An 18,541-nucleotide genomic window follows, 5' to 3' on the forward strand; every position below is an offset into this window, starting at 1 on the left:
CGATCACGCGGCCCCAGAGAGTCCTGCACATCGGGATAGGATCTTCGACCCTCTCGGCCCAGCTCCACGACCTCCTCTCCTCTTCACCAGCACCATCGATGCCCTTCGAGATCGTCAACGTCGACTTCGCACCATCTGCCGTCGGACTCGCACAGAGATCCGATGCGGGGAGGACCGGGATGTTCTACCGCACCGTCGACCTACTCTCCTGGTCCGACGTGCGGTCCCTGCTCTTCCTCGGATCATCAAGGTCCAACGGCGAGCGGGAGGAAGCGCAGGGATTCGACGTCATACTCGACAAGTCGACGACAGACTCCATCTCAACCGGACCGGACCTTTGCTTCGTCCTCCATCCATCTCGTCCGGCGGCGGAGGTCGAAACGAGTCAAAAAGTGGTCGAGACCGGAACGGGGAGGAGGCGGGCATCGGATGATGTGGTCACGACATATCATTTCGATTTCGAGCGGGCTCAGGCGACGCTCTGCCCGCTCGTATTGGATCTTTTGCTGAGCGCCGAGGAGGATGCGGGGGGTTCGGGGACACGGCGATTGACACTGTCGCCCGTCCACCTCCTGTCGTTGCACATGGCGGCCGTGTCACGGCAGCACGCGGGCGGTACAGGCGAAGCAGGGACAAGGTGGTACTGCTTGAGCTATTCGGCGGAGCGGTGGAGAGACGTCGTCCCGGTCCGCGCAAAGTCGACAGGGCTTGCCAGCGATGTTGCGCCGAATTCGGAGCCGGGCGTGATGTGGTGGCCCTGGCGTGTCGTGGAGAGACAGCCGGTCGAGGTGGCAGACAACGGAGAGAAGACCGGGAAAGGGGGTGCGGTGACGCCGGTCTTCACGCCGGCTGTGTTTCACTCCGCCTATGTCCTCGAGTGGGTCGGCGAAACGTGATGCTAGTCGAACAAAGGGATGGGGCGGTCGCTCAAGCCTGAGCCTGCTGTGTGTTGCAGAGGGGCGAGTGCGAGCACGGAGGCGAGAACGGATGGCGTCAAGGTTCAGGTTCGTCTGGGCTCTTCGACCGCAGGTGGTTGCGTCGGCGAGTCGGGCCAACTTACCTTCGCACGAAGCAGCTTTTCGCGCAGCGCTTGCTCTCGAGCGGCCTCGTCGTCGACCTGCCTTGCGCGCTCCGACGGGCCCTCGTCGTCGCTGTCGTCCCACTTGCTCCTCCTCGGCCTGCCGCGGGTGGGCTTCTCCGCACGGGGACTGGCGTCGCCGACATCGTCACGGGGCCTCCTCACCGACGTGTCCGCGCTCCTGCGGTATCTCCTCTCCGGGCTCCTGTCGCTGCTTGGGCTCCTGCTCCTCGATGGGCTCCTGTTCCTGTCCCGGCTTCTGCTCCTGCTTGCGCTCCGGGCCCTGCCCCGCTCGCGATCATCGCGATCGTAGCGCTTCGACGACCTCGCCGAACCTCTGGCATCCCGATCGTCGTCGTAATCTCGAGTGTCTCGGCGCGGTCGTTTGTTCCTCGAATAGTCTGGCGTGACTGATCGATCCGAGGGTGGACCGCGAGTCTCTTTGCGGCTCCTCTCGGGCCTCGACGGCCTTCTGTCCCGGCTTCGGCTTCGGCTCCTGCTGCGACTGCGACTCGGGCTTCGGATGTCGGGCGATCGCCTGCTGTACCTGCTGCTTCGGCTGCGATCCGGCTCTCGAACGTCTTCGCGGTAACGGCGGTCGCTGCGGCTGACGTCGTCTTTTCGGTATCGGTCGTCGACGCGGTAGCGGTAGTCGTCTCGGTAGCGGTCGGCTGCTTGTCTGCGATCGTCCCGCTCGTAACTGCCTCGCCAGGGGTCGTCCCTGCGCTCGTGCCGATCGTAGCGGTCGTAGCCGTACCGCGATGATGAGGCGGGTGGAGGCGATCTGCGATCGCGATCGCGGTCGCGGTAGTCGTCGCGAGCTCGTTCGTTTCGGTCGTACCCCGCCCTGCCATCGTCGTATGCGTCGCGGCCTCTGCCGTCTCGCTCATCACGGCGGGAGCCGGGGGCGTGTCCGGAGCCTGACTCCTGCGCAGCCGCTGGAGGAGGTGGTGGCGGCAGAGAGCGTGATTCGTTCGGATGAGGTAGCCCGTCGCTCGCGCTTGGCGTTGCTGCGGCCGGCGTCCTCGCTCGCGCGCCCCAGCCCGTGTCCTGGACGCGCTCGGTGACGTTGCCGCTCTTGTCCTTGAACACCCGAGGCCCCTGCGCTTGCGCCTGACCCCGGCCTCGGTCGAAGCCTCGTTGCTCGAGCTGTCCCGGCACGGGCACAGGCACTGGGTCAGCGCCGCCTCGGTCCCATCTCGATGCTCTGCTGCGTGTGCCACCGCCAGCGGTGGGAGCGGGAGGCTGGGCGGGGCCTCGACCTCCCTGCCACTGGCTGATCTCCTGCCGCTCCCTGACCTGACGAAGCATCCTCTCGTCCTCCTCCCTCTTTTTGCGCATCTCCTCCTTCTTCTGTTCGACAAAAATGGCCGGGATGCCGCCGGGCGACTCCTGGGCCGAAAGCAGCAGCGTCCAGAGTTCCTTGAGGAAGGGTGCGGTCTGCGACTCGAGGAAGCCGGTGAGGGAGATCTGCATCTTTTTGGGGTCGGGGAACTGCACAGGTGCGTGTATATGGCGCGAAAGCATCGATACCGGTGTCAGTCGCAGCCGCTATTGGACCTGGCCACGATCGACAGCGGGGACTGCGCAAGCGATAGCGGTGCGAGCGTACTCACCCTTTCCTCTTCGAGCATGCCCGCCACGTACTCGAGGACGACGTCGTCCTCGAACCCGAGTAGCTCGGTCACCTTGTTGGCCATCCAGGGCTTCATGACGCTGAGCTCGACCTTTTTCATGTCGACCTTTTTGTCAAAGTTGGAGGGGAACTTGAGCGTCTTTAGCAGCGCGGCATCCTTGTTCTTGAAGCGCGAGTCCTGGTCGGCCGAGATGCCCCGGTAGCCAGAGTCGCCCATCTTTGGCAAAAGGTTGCGTCCGTCGCTTCAGCGGCGGATCGGAGTGAGCTGGAACGAAGCGGAGTGAGCGGGTCGGAACGTGAGAGTGATGGTGGAAGGAGAGAAAGACGCGGATCCAGCTTCTGAAGTGACACGAGGCCCCCGCCCAACCTGCATGCACGCACCCGCACGCGAAGGCCTTTCCTCACAGGTCCGCGAAAAGAAAAAGTGGAGCAGGCTGAGGGTCACCTCGTTGGACCGCGCAGGCCAGGCCGCTCCCGCTCTCACTTCGAGCAAACGACATCAAGGACCACTCATGGCATGGCATTCGCAATCCAGGCTGAACACTCTGCGACAAGCGCGAAGGCATTACGGGATTCACGGCGCCTCAGAGCTTGGCGAATTGGGGCTTCTGCTTCTGCATCACCGCCAGCATGGCAACTGGCAGATCGTCGGACTGCAGAAGGCCCGAGTTGAGCGCCTGCGTGTACCGCAGCCCCTCCTCGACGCTGCGGACCGATGAAAGACAGGCGATAGAGCAACGTCAGCCAGTAGCTCTACGGAGACGCAGGACGTTACAGTCAGCTTTTCGACGCACCTGTGGTCGCGGCCGTGCAGCATAAAGATCTTGGTGGCCCGCACCGCCACCGGCGCCTTGGCAGCGATGTCACTAGCCGTCTTGATCGCAGCGGCTGAAACGGGAGAGAAGCCAGAGGAAGGACTCGCGACGTCAGCTCGGTCAGTCCAGGACCCACGTACCAGTCTTTGCGACGACGACGACGACGACGACGACGACGACGACGACGACGACTCACCGACCACCTCCTCCCGGCCGCCGTCGACGATCCGGCCGAGGAAGCCAATCCTCAATGCCTCGTCGGCGTCGAATTCTCTCGCGGTCAGGGCGAGCTCCCTGGCGATTGAGTCGTTGCCGACAATCTTGGGGAAGCGCTGCAGAGTGCCGATGTCGGCGGCGAGGCCCGCATCGACCTCCTTGATGCTGAACCTGGTCCCCTTTGCGGCGTATCGGATGTCGCACGCCGACATGATGTCGACGGCCAATCCAAAGGCGACGCCGTGTGCGGCGGCGATGACGGGCTTCTCGACATGCTCAAACCAGCTGATGGCCTCTTGGAAGTCGGCCAGGTGGCGTCGCATCAGCACCGCCTTGCGCGCCGCGTCGGGCTGGGCCGCCATGACATCCGACAGACTGGCGTTGAGCAGGTCAAGTCCCGCGGTGAACGCCCTGCCTTCACCGGAGAGGACAATGACGTTGACGTCGCCGTCGTCCCGGACGTGCTTGAGGATCGCCTGCGTCTCCTGCCACTTGGGGTCGATAAAGGCATTGACCGGGGGCCGGTTGAAGGCCATGTGCAGCACGCCCTCTGCCGCCAGCTCCAGCTTGTGGTACTTGGGCGAGGCAAAGCCGGTGTAGGGTTTAGGGAACGACATGGTGATACGTTGTGCGGTAGATCGAGGACGGCGCAAGGTGATGGACAGGCTGAGATGGCAGCCAACGAGCGGAAGCCAATGCCTTAAGTACGGTTGCACCCCGGATTGCGGGGCACACACAGCGTCGGGCCCTCCCCGCCGGCCACTTGGCGTGAAAGGAAGCCGGAAGGCACAAGCTGCTTGCCGGTTCGGATGCCAGACCCGAATCCCGCGTCGATGCTGCCCGGGCAGCTTCCATTGGAACAGACTAAAGACTGCAGCTTGTGTTGAACTTGGCAACATCAAGTTATTAAATTTTTGGCACGGTCTGACACGCAGCCAGGTTGTCATGCACTATCAAGCATCACTGCAACTGATGTAGTTCCTGCAGAGCAGCAACACAAGCAAGAATGTTGATTCTCATAGAGCTCATGGCACTTCCTGAAGGCACCTGCATGACAAGCCCATTGTTTTGCATTTCCAGGCCAAGCAGGGGCAGGTCCTGTTGCAGTCGAGAGTGGCGCACCGGCTGCACAGCCTCCCCATGAGCCACGGCTTTTCGATGCCGATCCCCAACAGCTTGACCCAGCACAACAGTGCAGCTCAGAACATCCTCGTAGAATCCTGGTATTTCAACCAGTGGAGGGGAGGTGCGAGGTGGCTTGGAGGAGAGATGCTGGTACTGCTTGAGTGGGGGCTGGAGGTAGGGAAGGGCAACTTTTTCCCGGTTCCACAGTCGGTGCTTACAAAGGTCGCTGAGTACTACGAGTCCGACACCCCTTCCCTCCTCACCCCTGGACCCCCTGGTTGAGCACAATGTGCTCAGCTGGAGCGAGCAGCTCAATTTCACCCTCCTCTCTGGACTCAACATCAACAACAAGGATGTAAAGTAGCACATCCTCTTCAGGCAACAGCAACTACCAAGTGATGTTCTTGAACATTGTTTGACTTGGAGCTGCAAGACACCCTCTGCACATGAGGCCAAGCGAGCATGACCGCCTCTCAACTGCTGCACAACTAACAGCTCTGGTCCCGTCTTGCTGCAGCAAGCTGCAGACAAGGTTGTCGAGCACAGCTGCAACAGCAAAAGCAACAAGCAACAAGCAACAAGCGTTCGCAGATCCACAGTCGATGTGCGCAACGGTGATGGAAAGACGGTGTGCATCAGATTAGCGGTGCAAGGAGCAGGTCAAAAAGGCTGACTAGGTGACATAGCTGCGGCTACTGCAGCCGGGGCATCTCCTTGCCGGCCTCCTTCCAAGCGTCGAGCACGACGTTGCGGAGCCGGACAAAGGCCTCCTCGACGTCCTCTTCGCGGATGACACTGAAGCTGGTGCGCACGTAGCACGTCTGGCGGCCGTCGGGGAGGAAGGCCATGCCGGGCACGGCCAGCACGCCCGCTGCCTTGGCCTTGTCGCTGATGAGGGCAAACGAGTCACCCTCGTCGCCCTCACGGTCCGAGGTCGGGGGCAGGTTGAGCTTGATCCAGAGGAACATGCCTGCCACGGGTCGGACCCACGAGGCGACGCCCGACGCGCCCAGCACGGCCTTGGCCTTTGCCTCGAAGTTGTCCCGCTTGCGCTCGTAGTAGGCGGCGACGTTGTCGGCGTGGCGCAGGAAGCCGTCGACGCCCCAGAAGCTGAGGATCTTGTAGGCCACGACGCTCGACACGCCCGAAGGCTGCAGGTTGCTGACAGCCGTGTTGGCGTCGATGGCGTCGAGCAGCTCGACGGGGCCCGTGGCGAAGCCGAGACGCAGGCCGGCGGCGAGAATCTTGGAGAACGACTCGAAGCGCAGCACCCGGCCGGTGCCGTGCACGTCCCTGCCCTCCTCCTCGAGCGACCAGTAGCTTCGCGAGCGCTGGCGGGTGACGGGGTCCTGGCCGAGCCCCTCGAAGTTGATGTAGTAGTACGGGTCGTCCTCGAGGATGACAAAGTCGTACTCGCGTGCGACGGCGAGGATCTGGCGCTTGCGCTCGTCGGACGCCGTGGTGCCAGCCGGGTTGGCACCGGTGGGCGTCGTGTACAGGCACTTGGGGCGGGGCAGGCCCTTGGTCGCTGGCGCCGTGTCCCAGTTCTTCATGGTCTCGACGAGGGCGTCGCCGCTCATGCCCTGCGAGTCGCTCGTCACGGGTACGACGCGGGCCCGAAGCATGACGAGGGCCGGCAGGATACCGGTGTAGACGGGAGAGTCGGACAGGATGACGTCGCCGGGGTTGAGGAGCGCCTCGAAGGCCTTGTTGAGGAGGTCCTGGCTTCCGACGCCGGACGTGACGCGCCAAGCCGAGCGCCCTGCGACGCCGTCGAGCTTGTCGCCGGGCTTGACGAGCTCCCTGCCGTGCATGCGGACCTGCATGTCGGTGAGCCAGTTGACGAGCCTTGCCGGGCCCGAGGTGGCGCCATACTGCAGCGCCTCTGCCAGCTCCTCGCCCTCGATCTCGAGCTTCTGAGGCTGTCCCGTGGCGGCGTCGAAGCCGGACTCGGCTTCGGGCTTGAGCGTGAGACTGATGTTGGCGAGCGGGAAGGTCTGAGGTGCGGGCTTGCCGGCAAGGAGCGAGAGCATGCCGGGGATCATCTCGGCTGGGAAGAGGGCTCGGATGGCCGAGGCTGGCCGGAGCGCCACGGCGTCGGAGAGGAAGCGGGCCGGGTTGACCTTCTTGGCCTGCAGGGTGGTGCTGGCATCGCCGTTGCTGCCTCCGGCCTGCTTGGTCGAGAGGGGGACGGACTGCTCCATCGAGGGAGGGATGACGTCTGCCGTGGGGGCCATGGCTGCGGGTTCTGAGTAAAGATTGGTGACGAGTGTGGTTGGGCTGCTGAGCTAGCGAGGGCCGCTTGATGGGCAGACGAAGCTGGAAGCCGCCTCTTGGTCGCGGCTACTTGTAGGGCTGCTGTAGTTTATCGATCGGGTAGGTCTCGACCACGGGATGAAACGGAGCGCTGCTGTCGAGAGAGGCGTCGAGATCGATAGCTGAGACAGGGTGTTCCGGAGCAGATACCAGCGGTGCAAGTGCAAGTGAAGCTTTTACGAGTGGAAAGGAGGCAGTGAAGGTCGGCGAAGACTGTCCGATGCGTGCGTGTGTGCAGACAGAGCAAGAGGTAGGTGGTGGTGTGGGGGGCAGGCGACAACAATGGCTGGCGGGGATGGAGGTTGAGGTCGTGGCTGAGCTGGCGGAAAGGTGAGAGGAGACCTCTGGAAACGAGTCGGCCAGCCAGCATCGAAGGGCCTCGCCGCCGCCGCCGCCGTCGCCTCCTCCGTCACTTTCGGCCTCGGCTTCTTCCCGTGGCCTGGCTGCCGCCCAAAAAACCCATAACCTAAAGCCGATACTTCATCCTCTGTAGGCAGCCATCCCACTCCCTCGCCGCTGCGCCGCATCGACCTGCGGTCCGTGACCTCCACTGCACAGCACGTACGTACTCTGTTGGCCTTCATTGATCGAAGAGGAGCGCAGTGACAACGAGCCGGCCACCTGCGAGCGTCGCCACCGAGGGTTGGAGCGGGCCAGGCATGCTGGTGGGTTCGCCCATTCCTCGCCCTGATTTCCGCCTTTCTCTGACTCGCTCGGCAAGTCTCCGGCCGCCTCACGACCGACGGGCCCCGCTCGCCAGCTCCTCGTGGCCACGCCAACTGCAGGTTAGGTCTTGGCTCTGGGTTCGGGCTTTGGGAATTTTGAATTTTTTTTTCCCCTCTCGTGCTTGCCAGACCTGCCGCCTCGGATTTTTGGGCGGGCGCGGCGTCGGCAAAATAGCCGGAAGCTGGGCTGGCCCGCTTTCGCCCCGTTGCATGCCTTTGCTGCGCTCCGCAATTTCGGTTCATCGGTCTTTACTCCATCCCGAGGCCGACGCTATCGCATCTCATTCTCGCCCTGTGAACGGCGAGCAGGGACGACGACGACAACGGTGACGCCGGCGATGGCGACGGCGACCAGACAGAGTAAGAGTATGAATGAGGTGGTGGGCGTACGTGCAGCACGCATGCCCGACGGCGGCTCAAGCTCAAGCATCACAGTCGCCGAGTTCGGGATCGCGTCGACGACCTCGCAGGGGAGCCGACTCTTGCGGAACCGGTCGCTCGATCCTTCACGACCTCATCTCAACGGACGATGCTGTGTCATCGCTCGAGGCTCCTTCATCTGCCATGACTCGGCCTCGGTCGACGACGAGGTGCGGGGGAGGGCCTGCGGACGGGCAGCGTCGCGCGCAGCCTGCCTCGAAGCCGCGCGTAGCCGAAAGCCGAGGCCGGATCGGCCGACGTAGAGCCGACCACCAGCGACACTATTTCCACCATCACCCGTTGCAACGAACAGTGTTTGAGCATCGTTTGAGCATTGTATACGATGATGAGCAGCGGTGGTGATGGTGCCATGCCTTGGCACCACGTGGATGATGTCTCGTCCTTTGCGATAGACTCTTTCCGGGACCCCGACAGTGGACCTCTATCCCTGCACCTGTACGCCCTCGGTCGACTTGGCCGTCGCCTGCTGCGAGAGCAATCTGCTGTTCTCGCGTTCGCGGTACCACGTCCGACCGCCCTCAAAGATGCCCCAGCCGATGGCGCTGCTCGCTGCCTTTCTCGCGCACCGCAGCCCTAACCCATCGAGGAGCGCTCGAGGACCGGACGTGGCCAAGAGATGCCGCGTCATGGCGACAAGAGAGGGCCGTGGCGGCCGACCGGGTCCCAATGGCTTGCCGCTGATCTCGGCCAGCAGCTCCGGCGGTGTGGTCTGCATCCTCGTCTTGATGATGTCGAACGGATGCGTCAGGACAGTCGCCAACGTACCGGCCACCAGACCTGGGAGCGCACGGACAAAGGCAACAGGTCAGCAAACAATGCCTCTGAGGCTCTCGCCTTCCGCTGGCACGCTAGCGTAACTCACCGCTCGCCGTCACGACGCCCCAGCTGCCCGTCCCGGACCCTGCGGACCCGTCCGCGCTTCTTGTGAGGGCTGCGAGCTCCACCTTGCACCCTTCATACAGCGCCAGGTAGAGCCCGGCGTACGGTGCGTCTCTCAACGCCGTGGCAGTGAACCCCTGGAAGAAGCCGCGGAAGCCGCCGTGCGAGTAGATCTCACGCAGCGACGAGCGCAGGGACGACTCGGCGGTGTGCGAAAAGTTGGACGACTGGAAGCGCATGAGGGGCGTGCACGGTCAGCGATGCAGTGCGGAGCGACGAAAGGCAATACAGGCGAACGGCAGCATGCTCACCTCGAATCTGGCCTTGACCACCGTCACCGGGCTGAGGATGAAGCCGACGGCGACCCTCGCCACGGCGCCCGTCGCCAGGTTGCCGACCGTCGAGAGCTTCGCCATGGTGCTCGTGCTGCCGCTGCCACTTTCGAGGTTGGAGCCGGTCACCGAGACAAAGGGCACCTGGTGCGTCGACGCAAAGGCACGCAGGCTGGACACCGAGTAGAAGTAGAGGGCGACGCCGGGCACGTTGCGCACGACCGTCGGCACCGTCCCTCGCCACAGGCCCCGCCACCCTTGCGTTTCGACGATGTTGACTGTGACATTCTTGAGCTTCTGCGTGCGCGACAGGTGGGCTAAGCTCGCCGAACGGGGCTTGCGAGACTCGGATGCGTCGAGCTGCTGTAGTCTCGTCTTGAGCAGGTCGAAAGGCTGCAGCAGGATGCACGATGCACCCCCCGAGAGCGCACCGAAGGCGAGCGTGGCGATGGGCGAGACGCCGCCCTTGCCCTTGCTCTCGCCGCCCGCCGCCGCCAAAGACTTGGCGGGTGTCGATGGATTGGCGACCGACATGGTCGGCTGCGAAGCGGATGGAGGACGAGGGGAGAAGCCTGGTGCTGGTCAAGAGCGCGTGCAGAGGCGCTCGAGTCGGACGGCGACGTAAGGGCAAGGCGAGGAGTTTGAAGCTGGCGGAAGCGGGTGTTCTATACCATGCTAGCTGAGGGCGATTCGAGGCGTTGTGGCGAAAGCGAAGATCGAGGGTGTTCGTGGCGACGACGAATGGGCTACAGTAAATGTGATGGACGAGAGGCAGGCCGGGTTGGCGGTCAGCCACAGCAGGGGATGGCCCGGCCAGGAAGCTTCCCGGAGCGAAGGGTGCGCATGGGGGGTGATCGACGCCTGCAGCTTTCGGGTCCAGTCCTCACGTAACCGTGCGCCGACCCAGAGGACCGCGTCCCGCTCCACACGAGCCGGCACGTCTGGCGCGTTGCAAAAGCGCCACCGCCACCAAGACTCTCACGCGCCCGCCACGCCGGCCCGGCGAGGCGATCCTTGACACGGGCATCCCGAGGTGAGGGTTGGCTGTGCACACACAGTCAATCGATTCGTATCGTAGCAGTCACCATGGCGGGCCCAGTATGAGACTCTCTCCTCGTCAGTCTGCCCTCTAAGGAAATCGCTTGCCCATCTACTTGGGCGTGAGGACGATCTCGAACCTCTTGCCCTTGGATTCTTCGGTGACCTCGATGGTGATGAGGCCGGCCTCGGCATCGTCCGATGCCTTGGCGACCGAGCTGTCGGGGCCCTCGATCGACACATTGACTCCCGAAGCGTAGAGGCGCTTGTTGTCGTACTTGATCTGGAAGCTGTCCGAGCCCTCGCCTGTGGGAGTCGAGAATCCGAGAGGACGAGCACAGCAGGCAAAGGATCAGCTACAACTCTTCAATGCACGACGGAGCCGTCACGCTGCGCTCGGCCAGACTCACCAATGTAGTAGCCGGTCCACTTCTTGGCGCCGCTGGTCGCGTCGGTGCCGTCACCGTCCTCGTACTTGGCGTGGAGCATCGACGTCTTGTTCCGCTGCTGGCCAGAGGCGAGGATCTCGTGGGGGGCGTGGCCGTAGGTGTAGAAGGTGTCGCGGACACTGCCGACGCACATGGGCGTCTCGGTGGCGATCATCGAGACGACCGAGGTCGGGATCGAGCCTGTCGATGGGCGCGAGCAGTGTGCAAGAGAGCCAGTCAGTGGGACGTCCATCTGCTTGCTAGGAGGGTTGCATCCCTCCCCGTCGCCCGCCAAGGCTGTCATCGGGGGAGGCGATGGCACATCTGCACTCACCGTTCAGGTGTACCTTGACGACGTACTCGACCTTGGTGTTGCTGCCCTCCTTCGTGAGCTTCCACGCGCTCACCTCGAGCGTGGCGCGGGTCCGGCTCTTGGAGTACGAGGCGTCCTCGCTGACGTACTGGTCGGCCGAGGTCGAGGTCTGGACAATAATGATCTCGTCGCCGTCGTTGTTGATGAGGTTCTCCTGGAGGCCGACAATGTCGCGCGCCCACACAAAGTACGACGGCGACTTCATGACGCTATAGAACATAAAGCTCTGCGGTCCGTAACGCTCCAGCGCTGCAAAAGGTCGAGGGTCCACGGCGTGCGGGTCAGCGTCGAACGCACCGGCCAGACGAGCTCAGGATCGACGACGAGGCGTGCAGACACTACTCACACTCTCCGAAGTCGAAGCGGCCGTCCCACCTCTTCCTGAAGCCGGGGATCTGGACGACGGAGAAGACCTGGAAGGGCGTGGCATTCTCGACGATGGTCTCGCCCTTGACCGTGGGGACGTCGTAGGCGTTCTCCGGGTTCGTCTTGCGGTAGAGCTTGACGCCTTCCTTCTCGCCGGCGTCTTCCCAGTTCGAGGCCGGGTCGTTCTCGGTCTGGAACTGCTTGAGCGCCTTGTCGAGCGTCTCGCGGTGTGCGGCGGAGAGCTCGAGGTAGTCGGCCTGCTCGGTCACGTCGGGGATGTGAATCGACATTGTTGCGATGGAGTAGCGCTGGCTGTGAGGGAAACGGTCGAAATCGAGCGACGGGGTATGGATGGAGGAGCAAAAAGGGGGCCGAGGGCGATGATGGTGGTCGGACGTCAAACCCGTCTTCAAGGCAGGTGCGGCCAAAAGAAGTTGAGCACCGGCCTGCGGCTCTCGAAGAGAAGAGGGACGCATGGAGCCGCGCTGCCCAGCTAGCATATCCGCTCGAGCTAAGACGCAGGCGGCAGGACCCAGCATACAGCGGCGGCTGGCAGGCGGACCTGCCGCCCTCCTGGCGATGTCGGCAAGCAGGCGGGGTCGCGGGGTCGAAACAGCCAAAGTGGTCAGCCTGCAGGGGCCCCAAGGCAAGCAAGCCTTCCTCGTCGATCCGCCTTTGCACATGAAAGCTGCCGACTGAAAAGCGTGCCCGATTCAAAATAATCGGGGGGTCACCCAAAAATTCGGATTGCGGGTAAGACGGACAGCTTTTTGCACCCCGGCAGTCAGCCAGCCAGACGGCCAGCCAGCGGGATGGACCCAGCTCGAGGGCTGCAGGGACCGCCTCGACAGGCCAGCTGGAACGATTTTGGGGAGCACCCTTTGCTAAAGCGCTCAACTTGCCCGCCCACCACATCGTCCTGTTGCGCCGAAGCTGCCTACATCGACCGACGCACCACCCTATCACGGCGAGGCGGATCCGGTCTAGCGTGCTAGCGAGGAGTCAACGAGGGGCGTCGAGCCACGAAGCCTTGCTTGCGCCGACACACACAATGCTGTCCCGCTTCGTCCAGCTGTTTCTGCTGGCGTCAATGATCCTTTTGATCCCTTCGCTCCTCTACCTCAGCCACGGCCCATCGAACACCTACCTCGATCCCAAGACCGGCCTCGCCTATTCCTCCGACTCGATCCGTCCCGACGTCAACCCGCTCTCGAACTCGAACCCGCTGGCGCAGACCTCGCAGGGCGATGGCGTCGATGCGCAGCAGGCGCACAAGTGGTCCGGCTGGACCTGGAGCGGCGTCAACAGCGATGTGATCAAGAAGCCTGTTGAGAAGTTCGAAGGCACCTGGAAAGGCTGGATGGACGCTTGGAAGAGCAGCGGCAGGGAGACCTCACCACTGGTGCAGTCGAGCACCACCGACGGCTCCGGGGCCGCAAAGGCGGCGGTGGCGGGGTCGGCGGACGATGCAAAGGTCAAGAGCCCTTCGAAGCAGACGGAAGAGCGCATCGACGGCATCATCATGCCAAAGATGGGCAACGCGACCGCAAAGTAAGTTTGGGCTGGAGGTCCACGTCAATGAGAGTGAGGACAAGTCCGGGATAGCTGACACTCTTGGCCGCTGGCTGCTCCTCTCACTCACCCACTCCGCCGCCGCAGAGCCGCGCTAGGCCGATCGACATGGCACTTTCTACACACCATGACGCTGCGCTTCCCGGACAAGCCGACAAAGGAACAGCGAAAGACGCTGCAGACGTTTTTCGAAAATTTTGCGCTGCTCTACCCGTGTGGCGACTGCGCGCGGCACTTCCAGGCGCTGATCAAGGAGTTGCCGCCACAGACGGGCTCGCGGATGAACTCGGCACTCTGGCTCTGCACCGTGCACAACAAGGTCAACGAGCGGCTGGGCAAGCCCGAGTTTCCCTGCGACAAGCTCGACGAGAGCTACGACTGCGGTTGCGGCGACGATCCAAAGGCCTCGGCGGGCGGCACGGCACCGGCCGCAACCTCGACCGCGCCGGCCGCGGCCAAGTCGACGCCGAGCCTGAGGCCCTTCAATCTTGCTCAAAAGCAGCGCCTCGAGGATGGCGTCAGGGCGCTCGGCAGGAGGGCGTTGGAGTTTGGCAGCGTCGGATCGATGGACGAAGGGGCGCAGCATTTGGCCAGACGCATGACGGACGAGTGCCTTTGCAGGGTGCGGTGATGGGCCGGTCGCTCGGTGCCGCGGCCACGAGGTGTGTTCGTTGGCGTTCTGTTCGCCGTTGATGTCGAGGAGCGCCATTTGCCCAAGCGTCGACGGCCGGGTATCGTAATGGGATTCGCAGCCAGCGCAGGATCGAATCGAGCTTGTCCGCTGTCGCTGCTAGGCATGTCTGGGGCGAGCCCTAGCCTGACGGGGAGCAAGGCGGGGCAGCCTTGGTAACACATAGTCGACGCCACCTGTGCTCGTCGACCTACAGCCTCACAGCGTGTGGCAAGTAGCGTCGGATCCGCAGCCCAGCAGGCAGGCAAGGATGAGCCCTTACCCCGCAATCTGAATCTCGAGGCGGCGGCAGCAGCAGGCAAGCAAGGCAGGGCAGCCAGGCAGCTGTGCGGAAATTCCCATCATCGTCCGTCAAGCTAAGCTGCTGCTGCTGCTGCTGCTGCTGCTGCTGCTGCTGCTGCTGCTTCGCTTGAATCCAAAACTCCGCCTGCGTGCTTGTTGCGCCAACGGGGGAGGGAGAGGCCCTGGCTCGAGGCGCCGCTGCTCGCTTGGCCCCGTTCTCGCCTGGCCTGGCCTGGTTTAGCAGCCGCCGCCTCTCTTTGTGGCTCTCGCCCTGGGCTGCCTACTACTCTGCCTCTTTCTCTCTCGGGTGCAGGGCCAGGGCCATTCACGCCAGACTTCATCGAGGATCGACCCGAAGAGAGGGCAGAGGCCAGGGTGGTGTGGCCTGGCCAGGCACCCCCCGCAGCCCTCTCCGGTCGCCGCCGCCGCCATCATCACCGTCACCATCTCCGTCTCCATCACCACCTGCCTCCTCCCCTCTCCTTCTCGTCACTGCCTGCTCTCCTGCCCCTCGATACCCGCACTCTCCTCGCTGTCCGCCGTCGCGTGCTTGTCACCGCTCCATTGGACTCTCGACGCGCTCAAAGCAGCCACCTTCTCTCCTTTCCCCTCGCCCCGTCGCGCGACTAGTCAGAACCGACCTCTTTGACTCTGCATCTGCCCATCCAACAGCGCCTTGTCCTTCCACAACCTTTGGAATCGATGATGATGCCGACACGCTCCCTCCTCGGCGCCAAGGCAGCGCTCTCTCTCGTCCTGCTCGTCGCCTCGCTTGTCGCCCACGTCTCGGCGCAGCAGGAATCGTCGCGCTCCGTCGACCCTCTGAACGGCAGCACCCTCCCCACCAACATTTTCACCCCCGCCCAGACCTTCACTCCCGTCACCACATTCGCCCAGGCCACTGGCGGTCAGCAGACGGTCCTCACCGGCGTCGGCCCCTCGGTCGACCCGGGCACCGCCCTCTTCACCTACACCCGGCCCACCGCCTCGGTCGCTCCCACGCCCAACGACGCTCTCAGCGCTTCTCTGGCCTCCTCGGGATACCCCACCGCGACAGACGCAAGGAACCTCGCTCCTAGCCCCAACAATCTTCAGGTGAGTGGATCGCAGCCAGGTGTTCAGCCGCATCGCAGCGCCTCGGATGCCATCCACCCGCTGACATCCATATAAAACCGGTCATGCACCTTGCCGCGCTGGCCCCTTCCGTGACAATGAAACCGCCCATAGATCGCCGACGACGCCGTGCGGACCGGCGCCTCGCTCTTTGCTCTGGCTGCTAGCGCGGCGGTCGGGGCGCTCCTCGTCTTCGGTCTCTAGTGGCGGCGCATCCGACGGACCTCTCCTAGCTCCTCTCCCTTCCTCGCACCCATCTCAACATCACGCTCGTTTTCCCCTACCTCTGCCTCTGTCGCGCCCGCTCCCTTGCCCACTTGGCCCTTGCCTGCCAGTCCCTCTGTTTCTGTTGTATACCCTCCTGCCTTGCTCTTCGTACTCGATGTCATCTTTGCTGAATCGGCTCCTTCTGCCGTCGGGGCGCGCTTTCGAGGCGGAGTACCATCTCTGTCTGTCCTGATCGCTTCAGTGTGGCAAGGAGCCGAATTCCCATGGCCATCGACGAGATCATGATGGCATGCGTACCTGGCAGCAGAGGCGCTGCTTCTAGCACCGCCGACTCAGCCTTGATGGCAGGCTGGGTGGTCAGACAGCCTCGCTGCGGTCCGTCGCCTTCGGGACATGCGAACAACGCTACCACGATGACCGAGGTAGATCGAGCTCCCTCATGCTTTGCCTTGCCATGCGTCGGGAAGCCGTAGAAGTACATCATTGGATACGATAGCCGGCGAACGTGCTAGCCCAAGTCCCTAGAGCGAGCCGTCTGAACCGGGCGCGCCCGTCGCTTTCATTCCGCCACGCCGCTCTCGACGGTACTCGTGCCGCCGGGTGGCGTATTCCCCGATGCAGCGGGCGGAGCGTTTCCTCTGAACCTCTTGCGCATATCGAGCTGCGATTGAGCAGGCGTATGGAGCAAGAAGCAGGCTAAGTCAGCGTGTGCCCGACCTACGCCACAAACAAGACGGTTAGCGAGGAGCGGCAGGACGTACCATGCCGCGCCTGCACTCGACGAAGCTCTTGTAGAGGTGCTGGCACTCGATGGGCAGCTCTGCCATGTGGTGCTGCAGGCAGTCTTGCGCGCTCCGCTTGTCGACCAGGAAGCAGTCAGTCTTGAGGACGCACGCTGCCAGGTCCTGACGGATGTGTTGGCACTGTCCGGCGTCGACGAGCGGGACAAGGAACATGTCAGCGCGGCGTGGCGTGGGGAGAGCAGAGATGGCGCAGCGAGGCACTCACTGAGCCGACCATGTTGTGCGATGCTGTGGGTTGCAATGGAAAGCGGTTGACTGCGATCAGGAGGCAGGGCGAGGTGTGGCCGAAGTGATGGACAGCGAGGAGGATCGTGTGTGGTCAGCATCGAAAGGCGAAAAGGCGCCGAGGGGGGCACCGAGGCCAAGGTGGAGAAAGAGGCGAGCGGCAACGCCCCGACTTCCGAAACCTCGGCCAGGAAGAAAGTTGGGGGCCCTCGAGCTCCTGCATCCTCCCCTCCTTCGTCTCTGCCCTCACTTGCCATCACGACCACGCAACGACGACCTGATCGGCCAGTCGCTCCCGGCCTGAGCTGACTGCCTACGATGGCCTCTTCGACCGATCTATCGGCTCTGGCCGATCCGACACGCCGCCTGCCCCCACTACGCTCCGAGCCCTCGGCAGTGCCGCTCTTCACCGCCCTCTGCCACCTGTCGGAGCTCTACTCTCCCCACTCGCTCACCCCTTCGGAGCGACGAACGCTCGCTTCGCTATCCAACCCATCGTCGGAAGGTACCGACTATCGGGATACGGAAGCATGGCAGGACGCTCTGGACAGCGCGAGGGTCGACGCGAGCGAACAGCGCTACGCCATGTCCTGGCTCACCCGCCTCATCGCTACCGGTCTACCCTGGATCGACGCCGAAGAACACCATGGTAGCCAGATCGATGCCGAGACACTTCTGGATCTAGCTGGAAGGGTGCTGGGGGGACAGGCCGGTCTGGAAGAGGCGGGCGCCATCACGAGGGACTTCTACTTTCCCCTCGAACGATCCGTCATCGAGATGCAGGCCTCGAGCAGCAGCCTCGGTGCGGTGCACATCCACATGCGCGACGAGAGCCTGCCTCCATCAGAAAGCAAGCCCCGACATCGTCTAGAAGGAGAAGGCGGAGAGATCACGACGAACGGCGACGACGATGGGGAAGAAACCTCGAAGAACGCCGCGGCGGCCGTGGGCGTGCAGACGTGGGCGGCCGCCGTCATCCTGGGCGACATGTTTCTGCGGCGTCCCGACCTCTTCCATGCCGATTTTGTCTCCCTCGTTGATCCACCCTCCTCTGGGAATGAAGGCGCTGCCGCTCAGCAGCGACAGCGACAGCAGCGACGACGAGGCAAGATGCGGATCCACGAGCTGGGCGCCGGTACGGGCCTGGTGGGCATGGCAGCCGCCAAAGGCCTGCAAAACCGCCGCTGGCCCGCCACCGTGACAATGAGCGACTTCCACGACCAGGTTCTCGATAACCTCCGCTTCAACCTCGAGCAGAACTTTGGCACGGCGGCGTTGGCATCGGCATCGCAAGATGATGTGGTTGATGTCCGAGTCGAAAAGGTAGACTGGTCGGTGCTTCACCAACGGCGTCTTGCGCCCTCTGCCGCCACGGCTGCAGACGAGGGAGCAGAGGGGCGGTCGCACCTGCTTCTCCTGGCCGACGTCATCTACGATCCGCAGCACGCCACCTGGCTCAAGTCGAGCATCGAGACGCTCCTCCTCCGTCCCCACGAGGAGGAGGGGGAGGTGGAGCAAGACGAGGACCGGGCTGGGTCTACAGGAGCGCGAGGCAAGAGCGGCCGGTCGAGGGCGCACATTCTCATCGCGCTACGCACAAGCGGCAAGTTCGAGGGGCTGCACAAGACGGTGGAAGAGGTGTTTGGTCGTCTCGATTCAGATCGACCTCCGGGTGGCGACGGGTTGCAGTTGCGGATCCTAAAGGTTACAGAGTTGCAGAAGCGGCAGAGGCTGGGGAGGGACGATGAGCAGGGGTATCTATGGTTTGAGATCGGCTGGATCGCTGTCTAGATTGGGGGCGTGCGGACGGTCGATGCAGAAGATGGGGCGGAAGGCGAGGGCGTCGGAAGGACGCGGGG

At 63.5% G+C, this 18,541-nt stretch overlaps 9 protein-coding genes across 9 annotated transcripts; 3 read left to right on the forward strand and 6 right to left on the reverse strand.

Moving 5' to 3' along the window:
* Positions 1-927: 927 nt before the first annotated feature.
* PFL1_00077 (uncharacterized protein) lies at positions 928-2,931 on the reverse strand (the record flags this gene model as incomplete). Its single annotated transcript, XM_007877574.1, has 3 exons — positions 928-942; positions 1,061-2,572; positions 2,695-2,931. The coding sequence occupies 3 exons, from the start codon at positions 2,929-2,931 to the stop codon at positions 928-930; spliced, it is 1,764 nt and encodes a 587-aa protein (XP_007875765.1).
* Positions 2,932-3,298: 367 nt separating this feature from the next.
* On the reverse strand, positions 3,299-4,362 carry PFL1_00078 (uncharacterized protein; the record flags this gene model as incomplete). The annotated part of the gene is made up of 3 exons (XM_007877575.1): positions 3,299-3,419; positions 3,509-3,602; positions 3,726-4,362. The coding sequence occupies 3 exons, from the start codon at positions 4,360-4,362 to the stop codon at positions 3,299-3,301; spliced, it is 852 nt and encodes a 283-aa protein (XP_007875766.1).
* A 1,200-nt stretch (positions 4,363-5,562) lies between these two features.
* Positions 5,563-7,107, reverse strand: PFL1_00079 (uncharacterized protein; the record flags this gene model as incomplete). The annotated part of the gene is made up of 1 exon (XM_007877576.1): positions 5,563-7,107. One exon carries the CDS (start codon positions 7,105-7,107, stop codon positions 5,563-5,565), a length of 1,545 nt encoding a protein of 514 aa, XP_007875767.1.
* A 1,666-nt stretch (positions 7,108-8,773) lies between these two features.
* PFL1_00080 (uncharacterized protein) lies at positions 8,774-10,097 on the reverse strand (the record flags this gene model as incomplete). The annotated part of the gene is made up of 3 exons (XM_007877577.1): positions 8,774-9,129; positions 9,215-9,458; positions 9,543-10,097. The coding sequence occupies 3 exons, from the start codon at positions 10,095-10,097 to the stop codon at positions 8,774-8,776; spliced, it is 1,155 nt and encodes a 384-aa protein (XP_007875768.1).
* Positions 10,098-10,713: 616 nt separating this feature from the next.
* PFL1_00081 (uncharacterized protein) lies at positions 10,714-12,058 on the reverse strand (the record flags this gene model as incomplete). The annotated part of the gene is made up of 4 exons (XM_007877578.1): positions 10,714-10,907; positions 11,012-11,230; positions 11,364-11,651; positions 11,749-12,058. The coding sequence occupies 4 exons, from the start codon at positions 12,056-12,058 to the stop codon at positions 10,714-10,716; spliced, it is 1,011 nt and encodes a 336-aa protein (XP_007875769.1).
* A 761-nt stretch (positions 12,059-12,819) lies between these two features.
* Positions 12,820-13,971, forward strand: PFL1_00082 (uncharacterized protein; the record flags this gene model as incomplete). The annotated part of the gene is made up of 2 exons (XM_007877579.1): positions 12,820-13,319; positions 13,428-13,971. The coding sequence occupies 2 exons, from the start codon at positions 12,820-12,822 to the stop codon at positions 13,969-13,971; spliced, it is 1,044 nt and encodes a 347-aa protein (XP_007875770.1).
* A 1,050-nt stretch (positions 13,972-15,021) lies between these two features.
* Positions 15,022-15,630, forward strand: PFL1_00083 (uncharacterized protein; the record flags this gene model as incomplete). The annotated part of the gene is made up of 2 exons (XM_007877580.1): positions 15,022-15,408; positions 15,541-15,630. The coding sequence occupies 2 exons, from the start codon at positions 15,022-15,024 to the stop codon at positions 15,628-15,630; spliced, it is 477 nt and encodes a 158-aa protein (XP_007875771.1).
* A 583-nt stretch (positions 15,631-16,213) lies between these two features.
* Positions 16,214-16,674, reverse strand: PFL1_00084 (uncharacterized protein; the record flags this gene model as incomplete). The annotated part of the gene is made up of 3 exons (XM_007877581.1): positions 16,214-16,315; positions 16,416-16,577; positions 16,663-16,674. The coding sequence occupies 3 exons, from the start codon at positions 16,672-16,674 to the stop codon at positions 16,214-16,216; spliced, it is 276 nt and encodes a 91-aa protein (XP_007875772.1).
* Positions 16,675-17,000: 326 nt separating this feature from the next.
* On the forward strand, positions 17,001-18,473 carry PFL1_00085 (uncharacterized protein; the record flags this gene model as incomplete). Its single annotated transcript, XM_007877582.1, has 1 exon — positions 17,001-18,473. One exon carries the CDS (start codon positions 17,001-17,003, stop codon positions 18,471-18,473), a length of 1,473 nt encoding a protein of 490 aa, XP_007875773.1.
* Between the last annotated feature and the right edge of the window lie 68 nt (positions 18,474-18,541).

Source organism: Pseudozyma flocculosa, assembly GCF_000417875.1.
Source record: "Pseudozyma flocculosa PF-1 unplaced genomic scaffold scaffold00001, whole genome shotgun sequence".
Lineage (NCBI taxonomy): Eukaryota > Fungi > Basidiomycota > Ustilaginomycetes > Ustilaginales > Ustilaginaceae > Pseudozyma > Pseudozyma flocculosa.